At 39.5% G+C, this 18,250-nt stretch overlaps 1 protein-coding gene across 1 annotated transcript; it reads left to right on the forward strand.

Moving 5' to 3' along the window:
* Positions 1–2: 2 nt before the first annotated feature.
* Positions 3–15,716, forward strand: LOC145781929 (mediator of RNA polymerase II transcription subunit 16-like). The gene is made up of 20 exons (XM_082593626.1): positions 3–3,916; positions 4,476–4,583; positions 4,919–5,073; positions 5,369–5,475; positions 5,945–6,072; positions 6,792–6,901; positions 7,274–7,384; positions 8,440–8,604; positions 9,089–9,225; positions 9,636–9,771; positions 9,892–10,031; positions 10,506–10,602; positions 10,912–11,019; positions 11,481–11,563; positions 11,981–12,116; positions 12,483–12,675; positions 13,137–13,281; positions 13,612–13,770; positions 14,519–14,678; positions 14,865–15,716. Exons 1-19 carry the CDS (start codon positions 3,793–3,795, stop codon positions 14,640–14,642), a joined length of 2,466 nt encoding a protein of 821 aa, XP_082449752.1. The 5' UTR covers positions 3–3,792; the 3' UTR covers positions 14,643–14,678; positions 14,865–15,716.
* The last annotated feature ends 2,534 nt before the right edge of the window (positions 15,717–18,250 follow it).

The following is an 18,250-nucleotide window of genomic DNA, read 5'->3' on the forward strand; positions in this document are numbered from 1 at the left end:
CCTGCTTTGGAAATGTATGCTCTTGAATCTGCACATATGTGTTAGCGCTGAATCTATTTTGACGGGTAATCCACGATGACACGTGGTGAGCTATGATTGGCCAGCTTTATAAAAAACTGCAATAAAAAAAGGTTGTTTATGACTAACTGGTCAGAGATCATCGAACACTCAGATTATTTGAAAATCGAGATTTATGAAACTTAGAGACCTACAAGTGTTACCGCCAATTTTGACGAAGTTGTAAATGAAGGTTTTTTTCAACCATAACTTTCGATAAATGACCTGTTAAGTTTTACTAGTGCAAACTAAGCTGAACCATCACAAGATTTATAAGGTGATACTTATACATTTTGTGATAGTTCGGCTTAGTTTTCACCAGTAGAACGTATCATGTTATTTAACTAAATGCCTAGTGAACAGCCTTATTCAATTTTTAGCTTAGCTTTCGATTTTTCAAAGTTTGTTTCAGTGTAATTTGTTCAACGCAACAGCTTGATCCTGTGTGGACTTCATGTTTGTGTTAGCGGTATGCTAGGCCACCTCGAACCGGTGCACTTGCCAATCTTCACATGTGTTATCCTGAGACAGCAACATCCTTCATTTTTACATTGATTCAACGTCTGAAGATTGTAAAAATGACGGATTTTGCAACGTCTGAAGACGTTGAATCAGTGTAAAAATGTCGGATTTGGCTGTCTACGTCGATATATATTTAAACATAAGCACACAGTACTCTTTATCTTGAAGCATGTTTATTTCTTTATTTGTGCTGTACTTGTTTCACTTTGTTGTAGACTGAAATTGTTTGTAAGAGAACTAAGAGATGTAATTATAATCAATGTTCGTTACCACAACGTTAGATATGCAACATATTTGCACTAACATCATCGCAACAAAAAGTGACGCCTCTCAGACACAATTCTATTTTTACAAACCAGCTGATGATTGATGCGGACTGTGAGACTTGCTGTTTGCTGATCACGTTTTTAATTTTAATTAAACCGCTGCACCAATCGTTTTGCTGTGTATGTTCTGTGTGTTTGTTATAATTATTATTTATTCAGTGAAATTATTGTCATTTTTGAAGGAAATTATGCACGATTGCTACAACAGCCAACATTATAATTGCGTCCGTGTGCCATAACTTTAACACTAACGCCGCTTGCTATATAGCTTGCTTGTTGCGGAGATTATTTTGTTAGTTGATCACACAACCTTCAAGTTAAGGGAGAAGGAATATTAGAAAATTACAGGGAAATGTTTATTTTTAGTTAAAAACTTTCTGCGATTAGTAAAATTAGTCATGCAAACTGTTAAAAAACGAATGTTATTATTTTCTTGTGCAGGTGAAAATTGCTTATGATGTTGAATGTACTTTTTCCCGGCTTGCACATTTATTAGCCAGCTGTTGCAGACTTGTTGGTTATTATTTACAACGTGGAAGGCCGATATATCATCGACCTAGTGTGTATTTACTTTCCACTATTTACGACTTTTGGTAACTCCGTAAAATTCCTCATGTGAACGAGCGAACAGAGCTTTGTGCTTTATGCTTTTATCATTGCTTTGATAACAGCATTTAATCGTTCCGTTGTGGAAACACACCCAGTTGTTTAAGCATCGCTTTGCGTTTGCTTGCTTGTATGTTCTTGAACTGACTACGTCTTACGATGAGACCATGTGTTGGTAAGCGGCTAGTTCGTTGGCCAATGACGTTTACTGGAGACCCCGATGTTGCCCAGTCGGATTGTGTGCTAGACCGTGATGCGATGAACCCTTCTGTATTTTTTTTTTCTGTACTCATTTTAATTTGGAAGATCTTCTTCATCGTGTGTCACACGGCTGTAGCCCAGAGCATCATACAGGCTCTAACTCTATCGTTGAACTTGGCTAAATTCTGTGCAGAGCATCTTACTTTCAGGACAGGGCATTCGAGGAGATATTGCATCGTTTGCTCTTGTCCACATTTACAACTTGTGCTTCCCAAAGAATATCCTCAGTGTAGCATCAACGTCTTACATCTTTCTATACCAGTTCTTAAGCGGTTGAGGTATCGTCCATCCCAGCCTCCATCCTGATTTTGTTGTTGTTTGCGACTGAATGCACAGACAGCTGCGTTTGCTTGTTTTAATTGTTCACATCTATGTTATTGTACTTCAAAAAGTATCGAAGGTGTCAAATTTTTAATTTATTCTGAAACATGCCTAGCTATAAGAAGTGACATAATTTTAATGCTATCCAACGGCAAGTCAACGTTTAAATAACCCCAGTTACAATATTGTCTTCATATCTTCTACTGGCTTTGAGTTATCCTGTCCTGCTTTTAGCACGACATCGGAACGAATGGTCGCTAGTCGTATTAAGAAACTTCATTGTCTAGAAATTTCCGTCCGCACTGCAGGAGCGGGTACAGAGAAAGCTCGACTCCATTGAAAAAGTTTTATGAAAAATATGTTATAATATTTTCGATTTCTTGTTTATAAATACGAGTATGTGCACCGTAGTTTTGTTAGCTGTTAGATGTGTTGTTGATGTTTTGTGATATAAAGTGCTATCACTGTTAAGTAAAGTTTTTAAATTCTCTGCCAACTATGGTCATCCACAGATGAGGTCCGGTTTATCGCAATTTGCTTTTTTATTGTTGCTATCAGTGACATTTTCTAAACATCATACTTTCTCATCTTGTATTGCCTAGTGATACTGAAGCTGTCAGGAAACGCAATCGAATAAGACAAATATTATTTAAAAATGTTTTCATACTGTTAGTAAGTAACCTACAGACTGATTGCATTTGTCTAAAAATCAAATTTCTCTACTTTTAAAGCCTTGGTGCTGCTACAACCCGCTGCGCCACCTGGAAAAGGCGGTAAACTATTAGAAAAATGTTGAAAACGAAATCAAGAAATCAAACTGACCTTAATTGTAACTTTGACCATTATGTCATCACATGACAGCAGTTGTTTGCAGCTAATGCGCCCTGTCAGTTCCTATCCTATGCAATCGAGCGAACGACATTAATAAGTTTTTGGTCTTGAAGATTTAGCATGTACCTTGAATTTCTGTGTGGTTCTATTTTACTTTGTGCAAGTTGTGTATACTTTGTTTGAACTTGTGTTCGGGTTTTTAAAGAAACGTTGCGAAATACCTATCGTGGCTCAGTGGACCTCATGTACTTCGAATGTATACCTGTGCTGCATGCTACAGTGGTGCAGGTGCTCCCATGTGGACAGAATTATCAACAGTTTCCACTGGTGCTACCTTTAATGAATTATCACTCTCTGTACGATTTTGATCAAATTCAGTGAGAAAAATTAGTCTTCTATCAAACGAATTATATCTGTCCAAAATAAAATGCTCTCAAGTCTCAAATGCAACAAGGCAACCTTATGCTGCCTTTCACATGAGGCCTTTCATACGTAATTCCCACAACACATGGCAGGGTATCAGAATCACAATTTGTCAGATTGCATCGACAGACTTGTACAAGTGGGTTCAATGAAATCTTCATTGTTGATAGACACCTGCACCACTCAGCTGGATATCAGATGAAAACTTCGCACTGATATCTCGTCAAATGTTCATTGAATCGATGTGATAATGTTTAGTTAATCCCAACAAGCAAAATCCTATCTTTTAAGACGTCGAACCTTGAATCAATGTAGACGTTGAATCGATGTAAAAAGGAAGGAGTTTGCTACCTGGGACGCGTACATACCGCCACCCCCATCTTGCACAAGTGCATCTATTAATTGAATGACTTGCTGTGTTCTAATTAGGACCTAAGATAAATAAATGCAGCAGGTTTACAAAGTTGATTGGCCGTCGGACCAGTGCAGGCTCGGTCATAATGACGTCATCGTGTGTGCGTGGTCAGCTACGAATTTGTTCGCTTTCACCACGGAGTTGGAGGTCAAAGGTTAGCATCGTGTTTTATGTTAAACATATTTTTCATTAGTTTAGTTTTGGTGAACATTGTACTCGATTCATCCAAAGCTGTTAGGTTGATCACTGGCAGCAACGTGAAACTGCGCGATGAATACACAGAGTTGTAAAGAACGAATTTTATCATTTCTTACTTGCAACTACAGTATTTGGCTGCAATAAATCTTTTGTTACATCACAAACATACATTGTTAAGTAATCTTGTTGGTAAAGTGGCTAACAGTGAAACATGCGGAGTTGGTCCAAACCCCCAATGGGGTTTTGTGGACGTACTAGTTACAAACATGTAACTTAATATCCATACAACCATTTATGCATGTTTTATCCTTTTAAGGTTTTGCTACATATTCCGTTCATTGTCGTGCTGGTACATCACTATCTGTAGCTAGTATTGTATTTTTCTTCCCACACGCGCAAACGACTAACGACGATATGATCATGTGGCTGGAACGAGATTTCCTCGTGGCAGGCTCACATGGACCTCACCAGCCGCATCAATGTGCCTCATTTTTCACCCCCCTTGCTTCCTTCAGGTAACAAGAAACAACGAGTTAATGTCCTCAACCCCAACCAACCCTGGGATGTCTTCAGTTCTCCTTACAAAGGGGGAGAGATCACTTCATTACAATGGGACCACACAGGTTGGAAAATTGAAACTTGTTAAATATTTCACAATTTTTTTGCTCAATTCTTGTTTCAAGATTTGTAATTTTCGATGTTGCACCAAGTTTTGTCTCCTGTAGTAACAACAAACAACCATTTAAGCGTCACTAGCATGTATTGCCATGTAACCACTACCGGTTGACCTCCCAGTAACCTCTCGGAGTTCGATGTTTGGTTCTCCATGGGACAAGACAGCTTGTCAAGACTTGCTAAACTTTATGTGTGTTTAAGTAAAGACGTATTGTCAAAACCATAATTCTTTGCTGATTATATGTCGTCAAACCGTTAACAACAACTCAATCCATCACCACAGGAATGCGATTCCTAACCGGAGACTCCGATGGTCTTTGCCATGTCTGGTCCATGGTCAACTCAATGGGTAATGTATGGGTTGCCAAGCAACAGCATAGTCTTGACCTGGAAGGCGAGGAAGTGCTCACCCTGGGTTGGCTACATTCCGGCGTTCAGGTGGGTGACTCTGCCTGAGGTTCATTTAAGCAGTGGTTGAACCAACCGTACGATTGTGGTGCACTAATAACTTCTGTTGTACCGATTTTGATCATAATAAAATTCCCTCTTAGCTCGGAGGGTGCTAATCGAGAAATGACAAATAGTTGAAATCCATCCTCTGAACGAACAACTTGTCAACTTCAATTTTCCTCGAAAATAGTAATGTTGTGCGTGCGAGACGTTACTAAAACAAACAAAAACTAAGAACTTCTGTCGTCGCTGAGACAATGCCACAACAGTAATTACACTTTAGGTGTTGTTTCACATTGGCAAGCTCGATTTGGTGAACCTCGATGAAAAATTCCAACGTGCAAAGTTTCGTCCTTCTGTAGTCCTTTACGGAGGGAAGCATATCGATGGGTGAGTAAAATTGGTACATTTTGGTTGGCTAGTTCCTTGCATTTTCCTTAAAGATTTTTGATATTGAGTCAGCAGTAGACATAGTCAGTATTGACTGGGCCTAGTTAAGGATTTTTACCTTAAGTAACTAGGACGGCAAGGAATCTATTTGCCATATCCACCCTCGTCCCTCAGGCATGTCTTTAAGCACCTTGCCTTCACAGTCACACATGGCACCGTGCTTTTCACAGGCGCCAGAACGAGAATCTTTCTGGATCCGCACAGATGTCATCACTTGTCTCATTGTTTGGTCACACAACTTTTTATTACGTCAATATATCACACTGGAACCGAATTCAGGCTGTATTTGAATCACACGATCTTCGTGGGAGCGTGAATTGCATTGCGATTGTTAAAAACTATAATTCAAATGACGGTATCACAACGTATCCTCGTTTCATAGTTCTAAACCATCCGCTTCCTTCCACAGCTACATCGTGGTCACAGGCACCGGGCTAGTCGCTGTACAACTCCTCAAATCAGCCACTGAAACCAAAACAGGCCGCGCCTACTTAAACGTTCCTGGCCACCAACGGTTGGCTGATATCAGATTCACTAGTAAGCATGACCTGGGGTTAGTTGGCATTGCTAAGGGTGATTGCTACAAATTAAGGTACCACGCTAATCGCTACACGAAACCATCCCAAAGGTAACAATTGACAAGATCCATGAGCATTTTTTTATTATAAAAATATCTGTACAATACATCTGGAGTATGTTGTTAATTTGGGTACCCGGTCATTTGGTCGACAGGACGTTTGGTCGACAGGACGTTAGGTCGACAGAACGATTCATTTTAGGGTTAAGGTTAATTAACTAACCTTAACCCTTAACGGTTAATTAACTAATTAACCTTAACCCTAACACTAAAATGAATCGTTCTGTCGACCTAACGTCCTGTCGACCAAATGTCTGTTGACCAAATGTCCTGTCGAACAAATGTCTTGTCGACCAAACGTCCTGTCGACCAAATGACTGTCGACCAAACGACCGGACACCGTTAATTTGTACTGATAGAAGGAATGCTTGTTGTCAACTAATGCCTGGTTCTGTAAGTGAAGCATACGATTCACTGAACACAGTCTTTGAAGCGCTTCAATCGATCCGCTGCTCGCATTTCATTAATATTTTGCTTCATTGATAGAAATCCGAGCCAATGCGTGGTTCAACACTATTTTGTGCCTTCTATGCGTCATAGGTGCAAACTTATACAAACGACTTCCAACATTGTGACTACTGAGCTTTATTCTTGCGCTGACAATTGTGTTTTTGAGCAGATCAGGGCAAGATAATCGTCCTCACCACCGATGGGGACATTCACAACCTGGTCCAGTTTCATGAACTTGAACTCAAATACGACTTTGAGGAAGAAGCGCTCTCGTTTCAGGTGATTCCCAGCTTACCTGCTGATATGTCACACAATTTGATTTGAGTACGTTTTTGCAAAGGTTTCAAGTGCTCGCGTTGAGCGATTTTTTTTGTTTTCAGAAAAGTTGCAATGCTTCTTTTAAAACTAACATTTTAATGTTTTGCCAAAATTCAAAAACTAGATTATTAAAGAGGTGCAAAAGTTTGGTCATCATAAATTACCCTTATCTACTTGTTTGCCACCAGCATATATGTTGTATGCTATTGCTCGGTGTTGATACGAAATTAAAACTCCATTTTAAAAATAGATTGAATTACTTTTAAATTGAAGATAATTTAACAACTGACCAGTCAAAAAGTGAGTTCCTTCAACCCAGAGTTTTATTTCAAGGTGAACTCTCTCCCCGGTTTTGCCCTGAAGTGTTCCAACGACCAGCAGAGCATCTACACGCACATATCTCATGCACAGTTCGTCTGCAGGGAAAGCCAGGACCACGTCTTGGTAAGCTGACACCAACCTTCATCTGCTTTCAGTATGCGCGTTTATGAAGAAGTGACGTGCAATTTTTTGGCCATTATCATAACGTTTTCTAACATTATTTTTAGGCATACGCGTTTGTTGTGTTGTCCACAAATCGCAAGTCCTCAGTGTTTTCGTTGATTTTCTTTAATTATTATTTTCCACTATATGGGATTTGACTTAATTGTTCAGTGTCTCCCATTTCAGTATGAAAATCGATTTGCAATTTTTGCCTGCAATCATGCAGCCAATCATTGATTCCCAGGAACGATGGTGAACTAACTTGGACGCCGCGTTGAATGATTGTGAAGATTCTTTATTCTCTGACTGAGAAAGTTTCTTTGAGAGCTAATCCTGGCAGTTCCGCAATCCGCATACTTGTAGAGGGTTTGAACCACAGACACAGGCCCAGTTTTCTCAATAAATGGTTTTCTCTATAAATGGTTTTCTCTATAAATGGTTTTCACAATAAATGGTTTTCTCAATAAACGGTTTTCTCAATAAATGGTTTTTTCTATGAATGGTTTTTCAATAAATGGTTTTCTCAATGAATCATTTTCTCAATAAATGGTTTTCTCTGTGAATGGTTTTCTCAATGAATGGTTTTCTCAATGAATGGTTTTCTCTGTGAATGGTTTTCTCAATGAATGGTTTTCTCAATAAATGGTTTTCTTTTCTCAATGAATGGTTTTCTCAATGAATGGTTTTCTCAATGAATGGTTTTCTCAATAAATGATTTTCTCAATGAATGATTTTCTCAATAAATGGTTTTCTCTGTGCATGGTTTTCTCAATGAATGATTTTCTCAATAAATGGTTTTCTCAATGAATGGTTTTCTCAATGAATGGTTTTCTCAATGAATGGTTTTCTCAATGAATGGTTTTCTCAATGAATGGTTTTCTCTATGAATGGTTTTCTCAATAAATGGTTTTTTCAATGAATGATTTTCTCAATAAATGGTTTTCTCTGTGAATGGTTTTCTCAATGAATGGTTTTCTTTTCTCAATGAATGGTTTTCTCAATGATGACATCATCAGGTGTGCGTGTCTGGTCCCACCGGCTCTATGTTCGAGTGCTGGTTGATGTACAAGAAGGATCAACAAGTGCACAGGATATTCCTCCAGCAAACCACTCCTTCCCATCCCATCGGTGAAGTGACCCGGATGTGGAAGTATGTCACCAGCTCCGTCCACCTTGCCAAGGTAGGTCGTCAGTATAGATCGGACTTAGCCCAGTGGTGGATAGTTTTGTCCGCGTTTGCCTATGGCTTATTTGATTATAGCAAGGTGCAAACAATAAAGCTACGTTTTAAATCGAAAATCTTTGTAACGCTGCTTCTGACAAACTTCATAGCGTTAGACAAGTATTCTTACTTTTGAAGCTTCTGTCTTCAAAGTTTTCCAAGGGTTGATTTTTCTAGTCTCTTTTCATTTTTAAACATTTTGTTAATTTATAGGGTTTTCTCAGAGAGTCCACTTTGTATCATCACAAACATATCATACTAAATAGCATATTGAACATCAATTATTTTAGAAGTCTAACGAGTCATCATCAAATTATTGTAATTGCTAATTTGTATGCTAAGACTTGACTCCTATTTTGAGGACATTTGGAGCTAGAAATTTGATTCATTGAGAATTTGCACCAATTTGATAAAGTATCGCTCACAATTGCAACTTCTGCAAGGTCTTGAATTTCTCCATTCCTGCCATCACGATGGATAGCTCATCCGCGGAGACTCAAACATCAAAGGACACTAACTTCTACTGCGGGATGTACATTGCCGTGGCTCTGGCGGATAACACGATCCAAATAGTCCACAGGTACCTTTCGTGATACGGAAAAGAGTCATTTGCTGCCAGGGTTTTTATACAGAGTCTTTTTCATTTTTACCAGAGTCTTTTTCCATATTTTTAAACTAACAACTTTGCAGCTAAATATAAAACTATTAACATTTTAAAACTATCGCTTTAAAAGACGATGTTTCCACTCCATATCCCATTGGGAACTTTTTCACGCTCATCATTGGTCCATAGCAGCCAAAGGCTTTATGTGGCTGGTGTCTCGCAATGGAAAAGTGACATTGCAGCCTTTTATATTGAAGGCTGTCTCTTGTGTGGAGGACATTCAAAGTATTTTGCGTGATGCGATTTTTAACATTCTCGACCTTTACGTTAGCGCTATGAATGAAGTTGTTTCTCTTTTCACGCTTCATACGCTCACACCTATTCAGGTTATTCTTGCAATCCCACGTCACACAGCAGCTACCAACCAGCCACCATAGTAATCAAGGGACAACCACGCTCAAGCAAATCAAAGGAGCCCCTACAATTCGAAGTGTCACATTTTCACCAATTTCTTGTGCTGTGGTATGTATTTTTTGCACATCTATTATCTATTCCACAAAAACACATTGCATAAAAAAATGATAATTTCTGCAAAGGTAGCATATCATATTCTTTTCACAGCATCATATTCTTTCACCTCAGATAGCGATGGACAACTACGGGGGGTTGTATTGCTACAGAGTGCCCCCCTGGCTAGAAACATCCGGGAAAGCTGCCACACCACAAGGGATGAAGCAGATTATGCAGTTGCTACTTTACTGCTTGGTGTCTGGCTATGACTGGTGAGTCCTCAGCTCGTTTCAATTGAGATCAGTCAATGACAACCACCCGGCTGCTTATGGAGTCTTAAAGCAACATTAAACAACAATAGTCCAACTCTGATCATTAGTGATTAGCTTTTCTTGTGGGCTTTAACTTGTAAATTATTTTATTTATATACCGATATCTTGCATTGACGACTGCACGTGTATCCTTCGTTTAAATTTTTGTGCCTTGTTGGTTTAAGCTTGAACGTTATTGTTTGGTTATTACTAACATTTTCTTTTTTTAAGCAGGCACTTTAGCTGCAGTCATGCATGTCATTGCTATCTTAATGACTTGTCAAGTATGTTTTAAATTTTATTGGGTGTTCATTACTCATTCAACGGAGGCTTGGTATATTGGCACCTTCTTGTGTTTACCAAGCATGTTGGTGACAAAGTTTACTGTCAGCCTTCGTGATCGTGCTTACGACAGTGGTTCACATCCTTGCGCAGGTGGGATGTGCTTCTACACGTCGAACCTCAGTTGGTGAACAACGTCATAGAACAGATATCTCTCGAATTGAAGAAACAACCCGAGCATGTCCAACAGGTTAGTGGCTAGAGAGATTAAACAAGTTTTTATGCTTGTTTTCCTGTTGCAAAAATATTGGACAAAGATTGTGTTTGCTACTTCAACTTCCAACGCGATGTGTTTCACATCCGTGTGGTTTGCTCATGAAGATTGTCGTCCGGTCCAAACACTCCTCCTATCGTAAATTAGACTTGGATTATGTTTCAATCTATTCTCATCATTGATCGGGATGGTGTACGTTGGTAGTGACATTTCCTGCACCACCAGGGCCATTGTAAAGGCCGGTCTCCGCTGCTTGCAATGTTCCATGTATCTCTATCCTCTTAGGTATTGAAATCCCGGTTCCTGGCATTGAAGATTGTGCTTTATCATCTTGCGGCTAATCCGGCAGCTATGGATTGCCACCTCAAGTTAATATTCGATGCTGTGTCATTGGTGAGGACGTGTTTGAAGCAGTCTATCTGACGGTACTACTTGCACAGTGCTTTAGTGTATTTTACTTTCGTTATTTCTAAGCTAAGATTAATAAATAGATCATCGGTGTAAATCTTGTGCCGAAACTTACTCGAACCGCAAAGTTATAATAATTTAAAGTTATATAGAATTATTAAAGGTCTTCGCGACATGCCTAACTTGCACGAGGGCTGCCAACCGCTTCTGTGATTCGGTAGCCCTACTAGCTTTGGACGTGCAGTAAATTACTATTCAACCATCTATTCACGCATTCTGTAAACCTCATCAGACTCTGCCACTTTTTTATGTATCGGTACGTGTTGGTATACCCCGTACTGTATATAGCTGATATACCTTCTTCTTTCTCGGACATGTTGAATCATGAAACGAAATATTTTGAAATCGCTTTACTCTGTGAGTGTTAATTGCAATTGTTTCTTCAGGTGTTTCGATCATTAGTGCGTCCTCCCCAGCCGGTAACAGCTGAAGAGAATGATCCGTCTATCAAGCTCCAGTTGATCAGTCGGTAAATAAACAGCGTTTAGATGTGCAAAAAGTTGTTACATTCAAATGCAAGAAACTGTTTTATCATACTGATGCGAAATACGTTTTACCTTATTAAACAAACAGTATAGTCTCTCGGTATTTGAAGCATATTTGTGATTCTGTTATTACAACAATGCAACTCATTTTGTTGGCCAGCGACTGTAAAACTGTTCAATCAATATTATTCCACCAGTGCGTGCCTCCCGTTCGCAGAACCACCACCGAGAGAGAAAGATAATGTTTTGTTTTGATTGAAAGAATCTTATCCGTACATGTTCCATCGCTTTTAGAACCAGAGTTACGTGATCTTATCCATTACCTCAGCCTTCACATTTATTCGGCCATGTTAAACCGCCTCACCTCCACTCACAACTCCAAATGTTCCTTGGATTTGCAGAACATCTTTTGAAACGGACATCAATCAGCTCCTCCTGAACGTGGAAACCGAGCCCCAGGTTCTCCTCTCCACCCAGCAGCTCATCCAATGGGTAGCCGACGTCACCTTGTACTTACTCGCCTCTGTACCTTACCACGTGAGCATCCTGTGTTTTTCATTTGGGAATAATTTGTCGGGTTCAGTTGCACACTTTAGCAATAAGGATAAAAGCATGGAACTCTAGAAACGTGGTTTGTGATTCAACAAACGTTTCGAACGTTGCGCTGTTCTCGTCTTCAGTAACAATGATAATGGTTTGAGATGATGTCCATTGTCCAGGCCCTTGCCTGGAAATGAATGGTGATGTTTCTATTAGATAAATGACATATGACTCTGAAGTGAAAAGAATCGTACGACATGAGAAACACTTTAGCTCAATGCCATTTACGCTAACTATGAACCATGTACGTTGAAACAACGTTGCGGTTGATCACATCATTGCAATGATACTTTTATCTTTCAGAATCAATCAAACCGACCTGGTTCCATGTTGCTACGCGACCGACAATGGCTCGCTCTCCTCCGGGAGATGCTGGTGCTCATCCGGGTCTGGGGGCTCCTCAAGTCCGCCTGCTCCCCCGTCTTCCACATCCTGGATAACCGGACGGAGATCCTCCCTCATTGCTTCCGTCTCATCACTTTGCTGTGGCAAACCTGTGAGTCACCGAGTAGTGTGTCTGTTCTCTCAACATGTTGGTATTGTTGGAACCTGCAGAACTATGAACTTGGGTTTGAAACTAGGCTTGTTTGCACATGGTTAGTTGTTGCAAGCATTCGGTCAAGTGCAGTTTGATATATTAATTAACATGACCACATACTCATGTTCACTTTCCTCGGCGATGCCTTCAACAATGTCACCACTTTTGTTCTGTACACGTACAGTGGTGATTTAGGTCATGACGTACTAAGCACAGAATGACGTCATGGTTACGTTAGATCTAATGACATGTTCTGACGTATGTAATATTTTTCACTTGTGACGTTTCAAAATGAGGAGCATTGGTTTTTTGTTGGAAGCTTCACAACTATCTCCCCATTTTGTTCTTGGGTCTAGTCTCTTTATGCTTTCAATTGTAAACCGCAATTGTCCGTTAAATGAAGATCTTGTCTCCTTCAGGCTCTGATGGTCGCAACGAGATTCCAACCAGCCTGGTCAACGAATGCTGCCTCATCCCCTCCCAAGTCATCATCCCGCCTCTCGAGACCATCACTCCCATCAACGGGATACTGAGTCACGTCAAATACACTTCTGGTGTCAAAAAGTATGTGACTTTTATTGTTGAAAAGATTGCAAATACAAGTTTGTGGAATTTACATTTCCTGCATCGCTGTTGTAGCTTTTGGAGTGCTGAACGATGAACAGTCGAGACATCGTAAAGTTTTTTTTATCGCCGCCTGAGAAATTTGTCCCATCAAAATTTGCTCTGCATCGTTGGCAGAGTCAGTCTCTTTCAATCTGGACTTAAACATCTTGAACTTTAAACTATTTTACTAAAAGTAGTATATGGTGCACAAGCAAAGTTTCATTTGACCCAGCAACGCCTTGAGTTGATCAATCGATTCGGTTTTGAACCACAAGTTGTTATTTCCAGCCTGATATTCGGCGAGCCTCAATTCGATGCGAACGTTCATGCATCCAGGCAGAACCAGTTGTTCTTCGTGTCAGTTGCTGGCAGTTCTGGAAAGGTCGACTCGCTGCGTAGAGTATTTCTTGGCAAAAAGCCAAACCAGGACCTCAAAGAATGCACCAGGTCAGTTCACAGGGAGTTTTTTCATTGTATTTATTATGTTACTTTTATTTTATTATGTATTATTTTATGATATGTCATTATTATATTATTTTATCTCTGGTTATTGTCAAACCCATCATTGACAAAGTTTTATGGGTTAATAAACAAAACTTTTAAATATCTCCCGTCTAAAATTGTTTCAATACGTGTTTCTATGTCACGCTTGACTTGTGGCAGCGTAATTGCATGAGATACATTTTCAAAATATTTTTATTCATCCATCAATGCTTCATGCGTGAAAGCTAAATTTGACATGCAGTTCGTTCCGCAAATAATGCTGGTGCTACAATCTAATAACTGAATCATTCATGGCATATACAAGTAGGCTATACATTATACAATATACCTGTCACCACCAACCATTGCCATTCTTGCTGTATGGGTAGTGGCTTTGGTCGCCATAATGTCTCACCTTGGACTAATCTTTATATTTACACGGTCTGCTCTCGCCAGAACAGCTCGGTCTTCACAAGGTCATCTGTGAATAGTTCGACGCCTGATCTCGGTGGATGTCCGCTTGCAGTGTTGTTAGTTGTTGGTCTATAAAATTGTCTGTTACTCTTTCCTTTTGAATATAATACTGATAGGAAGTCAAAAAACCAAGGGCTGGGCCTCTGAATCCCAAGACTTGACTCCAATCACGAAACTTCATCATTCGCTTGAATGGCAGCACTTTCTTTCCCCGGTCACTTTGCATGTTTCCTTTCAGGTGTGGCATATTGACAATGTACACGAGCGTCAACAGGCCATCCTTGAAGGTTTGGGACCAACGGTTCGTTCGCACCTGTTTGTGCGGGGGTTTGTGGAAGAGGGTTGCTAACTTGAACTCGTGAGGTCCAACCAGGAGGCAGCTACCCCAGCCGTCACTGGTTAGCTATTCTTAATTAAAAAAGTTATCAATTTACAGCTTTACAACATTGCAAGGAGAACATTTTGATTGTAAATGTTTTGTAACCCATTGTAAAATTTGAGATCTACTCTAGTTTTTTTAATGTGTTATTTGACAATAATGCTGAAATAAAATATTTCCAAAACTTTAAATTTTTTCATTTCAGTTTGTTTGGTCGATGACGTTATAAATGACAAAGCGGTTCTGGCGAGTGTTGCAACCCCAGATGCTCGTATCCGGGAGTGACTTCGAAAGGTGGTGGCCACATCGTCAATCAACGCACAAACAATCTAGTTTGAGCAATCTCCTGTACCTTCAGCTGCTACAAGAACTCATCGTCGATTGTGACTTGACAATGGCATCAATTCCGATGTGTGGGACGGTTGCATTGTTGCGTTTCAACTTGTTTAATTAATATTTTTTAACTATGTTTGAAGAAGCGTTCTTCCTAGCAGTCAGCACAAGGCGCATAGGCGAAATACGTGTCTGCCAATGTTGCTTTTCCCTACAATTGGCTGCTAAGAAACATATTTTTAACTGGCTCGGTTAGGTCTAACTGTTACGAATGTACAAACACACTGTTCGTATTGACCCAATGTGTACGATTTGATCAGAAACTCAAAAATGCAATGTTACACAAATTCTTTATTCAACTCCATGATCTCCTTGATAAATGGTCACTTGCTTTATGAACAAACAAGGCAGACGTTAAACACTTTAAAAACGTTTTGTTTCTAGGAAAGTTAGGCGCTTAACCAACTGTGATCTAACGTGGCAAACTGTGACAACGCTTTACGAAATATTCAGCCAAAACGTTAAAAATTTTACTGTACGTTGAGTCGTTGATGGTTTTCCTTTCTGTGTCATCGCATATAGGCCTGCACTGCTAGCAAACTGCTATTCAGCCTATCACAAAAGTTGTTAAATCATATAAATCAAATTGCTTACCTTGTCGGTCATTTGTCTTGTATTCGTTTAAAACTACTGAAGTAAACTCACTGCCTGACAATTAAAGTCACCTACAAAAGGCGGTAGCAATTGTTATGTAGAGCATGTTTAAAGAATAACTTACTTGTTTGGAAAGACAGTTGAAAGGTTACCAGTAAGCTGTTTTTCTTAAACAAAACATTTGCAGCAGGCTAGTTGTAAAGCAAGTAGGCTATACGGGTAGTTGAATAATGAATATGCTGTGCATATCCATTATCCAGGCTTGATACTGCAGGATTCTCGGGTTTTATTTTCCGGATGAGAAATATTTGATAAACAATGAATGAATGATTGACACCGACAACAGCAGATTAAGAATTAGAATTATGCTCAGTCAAACGAGACTGCGCTTGACAAATTCTGCTGCGACCGTGTCAGAACACAATGCTGAATTACAGATGCAAAAAATATCAAATGCTGGCATTTGCACAACAATCTAATCTTTTAGTGTGATAGCCTACTTAGTGCGATACTGACGAGCCCAGCCTCATGGGCGAAACACGGTGTCTATCGCTATCAATTCTTGCTACAATCGGCTGCCGAGAAACATTATTATAAGCTTTATTAAATTACTATCCGTGCCAATTGTCATTTTACGACAAACAGAAATTATTTTCGATAAACAGAAGCCCTGTTATTGCGCAGCACCCCCCTGGCGTAATTTCACTTGTTACACATTTCACCTAATGTATAACCTAGCCTTTATTGAAGAACCTAATGTATGCAGGGCCGGTTTAAGGTTTTGATGGACCTGGGGCTATATGGTAATCTGAGGCTTATATTTCATTTCCCTAATTGTACCGATCACAATTAAAATGAAATAGGTAACAAAAATTATACCCGAAGTAGGCTACAGTTAGACTATTTACTTATTAAACACAATCAAATGACATGTTTTCTGGATTTAAACAAAGCAAAGCTGTTAGTAACATCATCGGTGTCTATTTTTTCCAAAATTTCGTTTTCAATGCAGAGTAGAGCTAAGGAATGCAATGCAACGTTTTCTGCCCCATGGATGAACGCAGTTGATTCTTTACTCTTTTAAGCACTGAAAATGAGCGCTCGCCTGAACAATTAGAAATCAGCAGACAAAGATACATTCTTTATAGTAGGCCTACAGCAGATGCGTTAGGAAATGCATAGGCGACATAAACTCGTTTTCATTGATGAATCGAAACATTTGAGTTTCTTGGCTGCATTCGCTGTTAAAATGGTGTTGTTTTAGTAGTGCAGGAAAATGAATCATCTCTTCAGGCAGTGATTCTTCTAGAATCAAATTCTAGATCATCTGGACATGTGAAGCAGTGTTTTAGAACTCTCTTCCATTTTACAGTTAGGCTATACATATTTGCCAATCATTGGCTAAATTATTTTGTGTATTAAATCCCAATTGCAGCATACGATCGTCTTCAAATAAGATTTTCGTTTCTGGCGGAATTAAACACCATGAGTCTACTTTGAATCTGCATGATGGATCAAGTAATGTGTCTTCAGATCCACCTTCGGTATCCAAGCATAGCCTACTTTTCTTCTCTGCTGATTTGAAATTTCTTCAAAATAGCCTTAAGATGACAGCCATTTAGGTAGGCTACTCTACCCTTTTCTTCGAATTCTTGAAATTGAGATCTTAATGTTTGAACAAGGTCATGTAGACCCTGAAGCAAATTTGTTGCCTTATTCAAAGTAATTTTGCTATTCTACAGTGCCCGACTAGTTTTATGAAACCGTTCCATTATGCAAGACCATAACTCAAATAAAACAACGGTTTCAAGCTTTTCCATTGACAAGATAAACCCCTTGGCTATTTCTTTAGTCTGTGATTGTTCGTTGTTGTCATTAGACATTGCTTTCAAGACTTGAAGAACTGCTTGATAACCTTTTCTTAGCGCATGTAGCTAACCCTGTAGCATAATATCGTGCCTCCCAACGTGTATCAGACAAAGGCTTAATTGTTGGCAAATGAAGTGGTTTCAGTAGGTCTCGCTTTCGCTTGGAAATTAGCTGACGCCCCCCTTGGGGAGACGTGCCCCCAAGATAAGAAGCACTGGCTTACACAGTTAGCATTCGTTCAATGGTTTTCGTCCTTTATTCTTTTGAACCTGATAATAAGCATGGCAGTTGCTCTTATAGGCTACTAAGTTGTTATCGGTGGGCGAATTATTTTGGTGGGCCTGGGGCTGCAGCCCCATCAGCCCCGCCTTAATCTGGCCCTGAATGTATGTGTAATTTACAGTAGCCTATACACTTATAAAAGCTTCAACTTGCCGTTTTAATTGCGACCCAGACAGCAAAATCCGTCATTTTTACATTGATTTAACGTTTGCAGACGTTGAATCATTACAAAAGTGACAGATTTTGCTGTCTGGGAAGCAAGTTTCACAAAAAATCAACAAAGACTCGTTGTGTGTAGACTATTGGTAGCCCATGTGGAAAATATAAACCTTGCTGATCTCACAGAAAAGGATGCAATGGAAAAAATGTGGAAGCTTTGCTATTGCCAGCGTTAAAAAAAATTATTTCAAGGATTGATGGTTACGATTGGGAAAGTTGGTAGTTTTACGCACA

The sequence above is a fragment of the Aplidium turbinatum genome, chromosome 13 (genome assembly GCF_918807975.1).
Source record: "Aplidium turbinatum chromosome 13, kaAplTurb1.1, whole genome shotgun sequence".
NCBI lineage: Eukaryota > Metazoa > Chordata > Ascidiacea > Aplousobranchia > Polyclinidae > Aplidium > Aplidium turbinatum.

What these genes read in the sequence shown, in the direction of transcription:
- LOC145781929 (XM_082593626.1), top strand. Translation starts at nt 3,793, where the DNA reads ATGCAGCAGGTTTACAAAGTTGATTGGCCGTCGGACCAGTGCAGGCTC. An exon ending in GGCTGATATCAGATTCACTA is followed by an intron (nt 6,073 to 6,791) that starts GTAAGCATGACC and finishes GTTTTTGAGCAG; the next exon opens with ATCAGGGCAAGATAATCGTC. An exon ending in TCGCCTCTGTACCTTACCAC is followed by an intron (nt 12,117 to 12,482) that starts GTGAGCATCCTG and finishes TTTATCTTTCAG; the next exon opens with AATCAATCAAACCGACCTGG.